This window comes from Coffea eugenioides, chromosome 8 (assembly GCF_003713205.1).
Source record: "Coffea eugenioides isolate CCC68of chromosome 8, Ceug_1.0, whole genome shotgun sequence".
In the NCBI taxonomy this organism is placed as follows: domain Eukaryota; kingdom Viridiplantae; phylum Streptophyta; class Magnoliopsida; order Gentianales; family Rubiaceae; genus Coffea; species Coffea eugenioides.
This window is the reverse complement of record NC_040042.1, coordinates 37,051,889-37,061,719: the sequence shown is the minus strand read 5'-3', so window position 1 is coordinate 37,061,719 and position 9,831 is coordinate 37,051,889. Positions and strand designations below refer to the sequence as shown.

General features: G+C 32.8%; 1 protein-coding gene across 1 annotated transcript; it reads left to right on the top strand.

Annotated features, from left to right (window-relative positions):
• Positions 1-4,159: 4,159 nt before the first annotated feature.
• On the top strand, positions 4,160-6,653 carry LOC113779037 (gibberellin 3-beta-dioxygenase 1-like). Its single transcript, XM_027324445.1, has 4 exons — positions 4,160-4,175; positions 4,432-4,479; positions 5,308-5,362; positions 5,946-6,653. Exon 4 carries the CDS (start codon positions 5,953-5,955, stop codon positions 6,490-6,492), a length of 540 nt encoding a protein of 179 aa, XP_027180246.1. The 5' UTR covers positions 4,160-4,175; positions 4,432-4,479; positions 5,308-5,362; positions 5,946-5,952; the 3' UTR covers positions 6,493-6,653.
• Positions 6,654-9,831: the final 3,178 nt, after the last annotated feature.

Sequence of the window (9,831 nt, the reverse complement as noted above, 5' to 3'; positions counted from 1 at the left end):
TTGCCCAGTTTTATTAATAAAAGGGTATCAAGTTGATGTGGCTGAGTTCAGGAATATCTCGTTGGTGAATATCAATGATTGCTTAACTTTTCCTATTTTTGGTTAACTTTTCTAGGCATAGGGAATGATTGTTGGCATTCTTTATGTGAATTGGTCCAATTATTAATTTTAGTTCTCCATGTTTGGAATTTGAGGCTGGCTGCTGTTATTTTTAGTTGTTGTGTTATATGATTGTAAATAAGAGTTGACTGTACTCCGCTAGTAATTACTACTGAGTAACCGGGGATCTTCACCTAAAGTGTTGATTTTCGCGTCAAAAGGTAGTAGTTGCTATGAGTGCATGGTCTCGTAGCGATTGGAGCTGAGTAACCGGGCTCCTCCATCTATCAAATGTTGGAGTTCGCGTCAAAAGGCTCTAATGGCTAGAAACTAAGTCTTTTGTTATTATTAAAAAAAAAAAAAAAAAAAAGAAAAAAAAAAAAAAAAAAGAGAAAAATAGAAAAACGTGATAAAAAAAAGGTGAAGGTTGTGTAAGTGTGTGTCTAAAGTCAGCTTACCGATCTATGGGTTAATGTTGAGATTTGGATTAATAGTTGGACCATTTGCTGATAAATGTGAGCAACCATTCCTTTTTCTTAGATTAGTTTGCTTTAAATTGGAGGCGTTGGTGGTTGAGAAGCTAACCGGAGTGGTTTTTCTTGGATCTTAACTGTGATACTTGATATATGTTTTTCTGGGTATCTTGGCAATACGGTAGTTGGAACAATAACCATTGTCAAATTTTGGTGTTATTTGTCGTCTCCATGCTTGAGGGCAAGCGTGATTTAGGTGTGGGGGGAATTGATAGGGTGTTAATTGTTGGTTATTTTATTATTAATTTTCCTTTTTATCCTTGCCAAATATTGCTTAATTGTTAAATATATATTTATATTTGGTATTTGAATCTCATTTCAGGAATGGAGCAGAAAATTACAAAAATGAGGGACTTTTTGGAGATAATTGAGACTTCAAATAAGCCACAGACTTGGCCCACATGGTGATATACGTGGACTGCATTTCTTTTGCTAATTGGGAGTGTCTTGAGTACTTAAGAGTCCTAAGAGCAATGAAAGACGAAAAAGAGGAGGAAACATCAAGAGGCCTTGCCTTTTGTACTTTGATTTGGAATCTGCGGCGGGGACCACGGGAAAGCATTGAGTCATTTTCAGCTTTGGAAGGAAAGAAACGTAGGGAGTTTTGAGAGTTGTTTTTGTTCTTTATTCGTAGGGACCACTGGATAGATAGCTTTAGTCATTTCCTTTGGCTATATAAGGACAATCGTAAGAAAGGCTACGGGGACCTTTTTTTTTAGCATAGTTTAGTTTTTATTCTTCCGCATGGTTGTTCTCCATTAATGGAGGACTAACCTCTCAATTCTAGTCAAGGGGACAACTGAAGATTTGGTTCAACAATTACTGTGAGATCTAATTTATTTTAATTGTTTCCTTAATTTATTGGTATTTATATGTTTCCTGCTTTTAATTGTTATAGCTCGTGTGAGTGATTGAATAGATGCGCAATATTTAATTATTCATATAGGCTATTTTGCTAAATAGGGGTAATTGAATCCGTAATTGTTCGTTATCCCTATCTCAGTAGCAACTGGCATAATTGGGTTTATGACAGGGGAGCATATGATCTAGTTTAAACAAACCCTCGTAGCGTGTTTGTTGGTTAGGATTGGGTCTTTCTAATTATTAATGCAATCTAGGAATTAAATCCTGCGGTCGTACCTAGGGTTATTTTTGGGTTAGAGAAATAGCTAACGGTCGTACCTTAGCTATCGAGAAATTAAGGAAGGGTTGGTTGTTTATCGCGTGCATGACAACTATAACTAATCTATTAATAAATGTGGAATTATCTGTGAATCAATGATCAGTGCCTGAACCATTTCTGAAGTGTACCCTTGGCTAGAGTTTCTCCAATAATTATTTCTTTTATTTATTTTCTGCATTTAATTTATTTAGTTAGCATTTAATCCAAAAATCCCCCCATACTTTGAACTCTAGAAGAAACGAATTATCCCCAATCCCTGTGGATTCGACCCTACTCACCGCTATATACAAAATCTGTATTTTTCTCGAGTAGGTATTTATTATTGCACAGGTTCGGCACCTGTCACAACTACAAAACTTTTTCTACCAACAATGTACTAACCCAGTGGTTCACCTTTTGGTTTCTTGTGACGGGGTGAGAACGCTCTTGCTTGCATGGTGCTAGATAATTATCCCATTTACCAAGTCTTTATTGTCTCCAAATGAGGTCAGAATCGTTGGAGCTCATAGTAAACTTTCGTAATACGACCTGAGAACCTAAATTGTATTCCACCCTGTTTCTTTAGCAAATGCTCTCTCTTCCTCTCTCTCTCTCTCTCTCTCTCTATATATATATATATATATATATATATATATTATATCAGACACAAACACTATACCCTTTTTTTTTCCTTCTATAGTTTCCTTTTTTCTGTTTTTAAATAGACTAATAGGTCATCTACATTGTTTTCTCAACACCATCAAATGTTCATTAACTTTGGAAGTATTGTATATAAAGAATTTTATATAAAGTGGGAATGCTAGTTGAATTGTTGCTGGTCTTTCGTCCTCCTACTCGTGTGCAAATCACGTGGCTGTGCAAATCCTGTTGCTGGTCCTAAGTGGGTTGCGGCCTCTTTGCTCCTCCGTCATCATGCACTGTCATTTTTCACATTCCCTGCACCATCTATCTTCTATTTTTTTCCCCTGAATTCAGATTGGTCACTATCCATTATTTGCTTCTTTTTTATGTACCCATGCTGTTTTTTTTTCCCGCTCCTTCTTTGTTTTTATATTATATTATATTATATATTACATACCTATCTTCTATTTAGTCTATATTTTTTATATTAGTTATAAATTCTTTTGTATATATTATTTTGCTATTCAGTATTTGCTTCTTCTTTATATAGTACCCATGCTTTTTTTTCCTCTCCTCCTTTAAAATAAATCTTTAGTATATTTTTAATATACTATTTTTCTTTATCCCGTATTTAATATTATTTATTCTATTGTGGGTACTGCCTGACTATCTTTTTCCCCTTTGGCATAATATTTTTCGCTTTATTTTCATTTTCCAGTTTTTTTTATATATTTTCTTATATGATATATATCTTATCTATATTGTAATGAAAGTATTCTTAATCATAATAATCATAGTACTTATTATTATAAGGCTAATACTAATGATAGATTAGTATAATATGTTATCTATATTGTGATGAAAATATTATTAATCATAATAATAATAGTACTTATTATTATAAGCCTAATACTAATGATAGATTAGTATAATGAAAACAAAACATTAATAATCGAGCCAATATAAGTAGACACTTTGCCTGTTTCTTCTATTGGTCGGCGGAGTCACCTCTCAGCATACTCAGCCTACAATCCATTAATTTTTGGCGTCTCCATGCAAGATTTGCACCTCTCTAGACATGCTTTCCCGGGTTCTCATGCATGCAAGAGAATCCAGGTAATCATTTGAGTTTCTTTCCCTTGCATTTCAGCCTGCTTTCCTTCTTCTTTTGCTTCGTTTTATGCATTGCCTCCGCTTCTCGAGCTTTTCCTTTCCTCTGTTTCCTTGTGCGTCTTTCTTCAATCAGTGTTATTATTGTTTTCCTGCTGTTTGTTATTACATCTACTGTAAGTGCTGCTCCAATTTCGCTATCCCTATTCTTGTAATACTCTTTGTATTTTTTCCCCCATATTCTTCTACTTATCATGCTTACTGCTTTGTTCTACCTGACGATGCTATTATTATTCATCCTGCATTTTTAATTGTTTTACGATTCTGTTTGTTCTATCGTTTTCATTTTCATTCCATTGTTGTCTCTTGTTGCTTCAGTTTTCATTTTTACTTTCACTTCTATCCAGTTTTTTTTTTGCCTCTGTTCCTTTTTGTCGGCTTTCATGCTGAAACATTGCCTCTGTTCTATATGTTTCGTATGCTTTCATGGTCATTTTCGTTTTCATGCTTTTATTGTTTCTACACTTTGTAGTTTTCTGACATTTATTGCTATTTTTCCTGGCCCTCTTGATTTCCTCCGGGTTCTGCTTGCTACAAGTTGCTACTTATTTTCCTTGCTTCAGCAAAAGGTACTTAACTATCGTTTTCATTTTTATTCCATTGTTGTCTCTTGTTGCTTCAGTTTTCATTTTTACTTTCACTTCTACCCAGTTTTTTTGTTGCCTCTATTCCTTTTTGTCGCCTTTCATGCTGAAACATTGCCTCTGTTCTATATGTTTCGTATGCTTTCTTTGTCATCTTCGTTTTCATGCTTTTATTTTTTCTACACTTTGTAGTTTTCTGACATTTATTGCTATTTTTCCTGGCCCTCTTGATTTCCTGCAGGTTCTGCTAGCTACAAGTTGCTACTTATTTTCCTTGCTTCAGCAAAAGGTACTTAACACTTTTTTATTGTAATTGAGGCGTTATGTCTACTGATCCAACTCTGTTCTTCTCCTTTTATCAAACAATGATTAGCTACTTTGTTCTCCGTTTTATGTATATGCCACGTTATCTTCTTCTGCTTTTACTTCTTGTCTGATGTCCCTACTTTGCGGTTGGAGATGCTTGTGAGCCGTTTATGTAGTTCTCTCGCAAGTCTCGTATCATACCATATCATGGATCGAAATGCCAAATGCCGGAAACGCTATGCCGAGATGCCCTGAGAAAGGAAGGAAGAACTTTTTCTATACGTGTTGTGTAAATATATTAATTGTAATTAATGTTCTTTAATTCTATTAATCACAACAAATTATTTTGCCTACAAATAGTTATCTGTTCGCTTTATTTGGCTACAAAATTTTTTTTATCTGTTTCACTAAGGGTGGGATAAATAATTAAGTTTATTATATTCTACCTTAATTATCTCCTTTTTTTGTTAATGCCAAATTCTCCATATCGTTAATTTATAATTGCAATCCGCTGCTTACCAAATTTCATGGTACATGGTAAAAAAATAATTTCTACTAACCTTTGGATTCTTGATTCGGATAGCGGTGTCATTTGAAGTAATGGTTAGTTTATCCTTTTTTCCATCTTTATAATTATCTCCCCTACACCACATAATTTATACACATCATACTGCAAATATCAATTATACTACTTTATTAAATTCATACACTATAATGCTCATTGTGGGCATTACATCAATTCTTCACCGTGCACAAGCACGGTATATTTCTGCTAGTGACCAAATATTTGTGGCATGAAACCTTATTGCAGGTTCTTCTGTTGAGCACGCTAGTGTACTTTGGCCCCATGACCACAAAACTTTTTGGTAAGTCTGTTTATTTGGTAGTATTTGGTAATTATCCATGCACTTTCATGCACGTCGACAAACTGACAAATTTGTACTGCCTACTTAAATGAAAATTAAGGTTGTACTGGAATTTATTTCATTCCTTTTAATTGATTTTTTTTTTTGAGGTTCAATACATCATTTCCCTTGATTTTTCATCCATCTCCGTTTTTATCAAAATCAACTCAAAAGATGAATAAAAAAAATCCTAATCCCCTTGTCTTAACTCTTTTCCCTTCTAAGCGTATTAAAACTGCATCCTCACGCTTGCTGACTTTAAGTTGCACTTTTTTTTTTTGGTTTGGGGGCATAGTTTTGGATAAAATGATTAAGGTTAAGGCTATCCTTAACAAGTTTAAGAGTTAGGGAACGCTTTAAGTAGTTTAAATACTAAACTGCAAGTATGCAAAATCCAAGTTGTCATTCAAAATAATTTCGCTAAAGACATTAGATTAGACACATAAATGAAATTTAATTCAAGTATAGTACTATTAGATTACTGTGTAAGCGAAAATGATTGCATTTTAATTAATTATTATTACTTGCTTATGTATACATTTAGTGATGTGATGGAAACTTATCAAAAGATGATGAATTCCTTGGCATACCAACTCTTGCTCCTGATGTTGAAGTGGCTAGAAGTCTCTGAAGATGAACTGAACTGGAAACTATCAATGTCCCAAGATGCATTGCTACTCAATTCCTTTCCAGCCTACCCAGATCCCAAAAGTACCATTGGTTTAGCCCCTCACACAGATTCATTGCTCATTACCGTTCTTTATCAAAGTAATGAGGGTTTGCAGATTTTTCGCGACGGATTCAGATGGGTGACAGTTTCACCCATTGAAGGAGCTCTTGTGGTCAATCTTGGTAATCTTATGGATATATTGTCTAATGGCAAGTTCTCTGGCATTCTGCATCGTGCTTTTGTCAACCAGATTAGGCACAGGATTTCTGTTGCCTACTTCTGCTATCCTCCAATTGATTCCCAGGTTGCACCATTTGCTAAGTCTGAATGTCCCATTTATAGTTCTTTAACAGTGAAGGAATATCTTGTAATCAGGGCCAAGCATATGGAGGATGCACTTTCTGTGATCAGAATAAAATGATATCATATACCCAATCCTGAAACATATGTAATCTGTTTTATTCGTTTGGTAAAAAACCCAGTGAACTCCTGATAGCTTTCTGCCATGCTAGATGATCCTAGTAAACAGTGGCGGAGTCAGGACCTCACTGAGTTTTTAACTCATTCCTTTAGTTTTTGTTTTTCTTACAGGGGATACAAGCGAGGGCGTGAGACTGGTACAGACTAGCATAGTCTAGTTTTTGAATTTTTGCGATTGTACTCGCGCTAGTGCTCGGTTGGGATTGAATGTATCTGGAATTCACAACTTTTGTTATATTTGGGATTGTATGAATGTTTGGGATAGATATGAATGTAAGTACACGTTCCAAGTTTGGAAACTGTTATTTCACTTATTCTTGAGGTTATATCTTATTTTACTTGTTAAGAGTGAACGAGTCCTGGCGAGAGTTGAGCAGGCGGTCCGCAAAACCCTGTGGTACGCTCTAGGGGGAGGTGGGGTCGTCACAGGAAGAAGGTTTCAGTTATATACTTGGACGATATAATGCACATGGAGAATTAAACCAAAAAGGGTTACTAATTTTGCTGGATAATATGAAGAAAAATACTAGTACTATTACTAGCTAGTTGTATTAACTATGTTAGGAAGGAAAAATTAATTAAAAGAAAAGGTTTTGAATCTCACTGCTAGTGCATGTGTGTTTAGCTGTACTAAAATATCTCTATCATATATATATATGACAACATTCAGTTTTAATATTAGTAGGTTACTGAGTTAGCTATTCTAGCCTAATGCCAAATTGACAATCTATCTATCTTTTCACCATGTGGACATCTTTTGAGTTCCTATTTTTTATTTTTTATTCTGCTTCTATTTTTTTTATAACAGCAAATTCCCTTCCTTTTACACTTTCTTATTTATAGTGACCTTCAATCAATTTATTAGTTCTGCTTTATGTACATTCGTATTAATTATGTCTTACAAAATCTTTTTAGCAATCAATTTATACTTTTCTTATATATATATATATATATATATATATGTGTGTGTGTGTGTGTGTGTGTGTTTCTTTCCATATATGTTTTGTATTATGATAATTTGTCTTGATTATATGTTAAAAGTTACTACTACTAAAATTTGGATAATCACGCCTTATGACACTTATTTCTTTCTTAAGGAAATTATTGCTCTTGCTCCAATATATGCATCGGTCTATTAGACTATATATTGGTCTCAAAATTAATTTTAGATTCAATTTTTATTATGTTCTGTTCACCGTTAATTTGTATTTTTATTTTTTTTATAGCAAGGGAGGATGGAATTTAAGAAGTAGAGAGAGGGAAGAGAGATTAAAAGTCAAAATCTCTAAATTCTAAAGTATCAACCTCAACATCTAGACCAAGGCCTCCTCGACCGTCATTAATTTGGTTAATTACCTTTACTTTATATTAAATGTTTACAAAATTTTGTTTAGTGCTCCCATCTAATTCTCATTTTGATTCATATTTATATTACATATTGTTTTCAAAATTTGGCTCATTTTAAGTTTTACAAATAGTATATCATTTTTTCCATTCTCAAACTACTTTTGAATAGTTAATTGAATCAATAGTTCATCTATATAAATAAACATTTGAATTTTCAAAATTTTTCTTACAATATTTAATTGTGTTGCTGATTGCAAAATGATATTCTAAGCCTAAATTTTTGCATTAATTAGTAAATATGAAACTTAAATGAAGAATTTGATTCTAAAATGTTAGTATCTTATCTGAATTCAGCACAACATTCAATCTGAGCTCTTACAGATTATAAACCACAACTAAAAGTTTTTCACCAAATCCTTCAAATGAAAAAGAAGAGTTTTGCCAATTATTCGTTTTCTAAAACTCTAGAAGATAAAATTAGTCTAAAGAAAGATAATATATTCAAAAATACAACTTCATGTACTCTTAAACCTATAGTGAAAGATGATTAACAAATGAAAGGAGTGTGGAAAATTGAATATTTAGAAAACACATTCAAAACTAAAAAACAACTTCTTCCAAAAAAAAAAGGAAGTCTAATACCTAGAATTTCTAACTCGTTGTTAAACTTAATTTTCACCTATGTGATTATGCGAATGCATATACTCACATTCACTGTATCCTATAACAGATTAATTACCTGGATTTTCTCATAATTCACCAAAGATTTTAGACAATATTTTATCGTAATTCTACTCTTGTTTGTTAGGCAAATGAAGAAACAAAATCAATTGCCTAGATTTTCTAACTCGTTGTTAAACTTAATTTTCACCTATGTCATTATGTGAAGGCATATACTCACATTCATTTGTATCCGATAACAGAATAATTACCTGGATTTTCTCATAATCCACCAAAGATTTTAGACAATATTTTATCGTAATTCTACTCTTGTTTGTTAGGCAAATGAAGAAAACAAAATCAATTACCTAGATTTTCTAACTCGTTGTTAAACTTAATTTTCACCTATGTGATTATGTGAAGACATATACTCATATTAATTGTATCCTATAACCGAATCATTACCTGGATTTTCTCAAAATCCACCAAAGATTTTATACAATATTTTATTGTAATTCTACTCTTGTTTGCTAGGCAAATGAAGAAAACAAAATCAATTACCTAGATTTTCTAACTCGTTGTTAAACTTAATTTTCACCTATGTGATTATGTGTAGGCATATACGCACATTCGTTGTGTCCTATAACAGATTAATTGCCTGAATTTTCTCATAATCCACCAAAGATTTTAGACAATATTTTATCGTAATTCTACTCTTGTTTGCTAGGCAAATGAAGAAAACAAAATCAGGTACCTAGATTTTCTAACTCGTTGTTAAACTTAATTTTCACCTATGTGATTATGCGAATGCATATACTCACATTCACTGTTTCCTACAACAGATTAATTATCTGGATTTTCTCATAATTCACCAAAGATTTTCGACAATATTTTATCGTAATTCTACTCTTGTTTGTTAGGCAAATGAAGAAACAAAATCAATTACCTAGATTTTCTAACTCGTTGTTAAACTTAATTTTCACCTATGTCATTATGTGAAGGCATATACTCACATTCATTTGTATCCGATAACAGATTAATTACCTGGATTTTCTCATAATCCACCAAAGATTTTACACAATATTTTATCGTAATTATACTCTTGTTTGTTAGGCAAATGAAGAAAACAAAATCAATTACCTAGATTTTCTAACTCGTTGTTAAACTTAATTTTCACCTATGTGATTATGCGAATGCATATACTCACATTCATTGTATCCTATAGCAGATTAATTACCTGGATTTTCCCATAACTCACCAAAGATTTTAGATA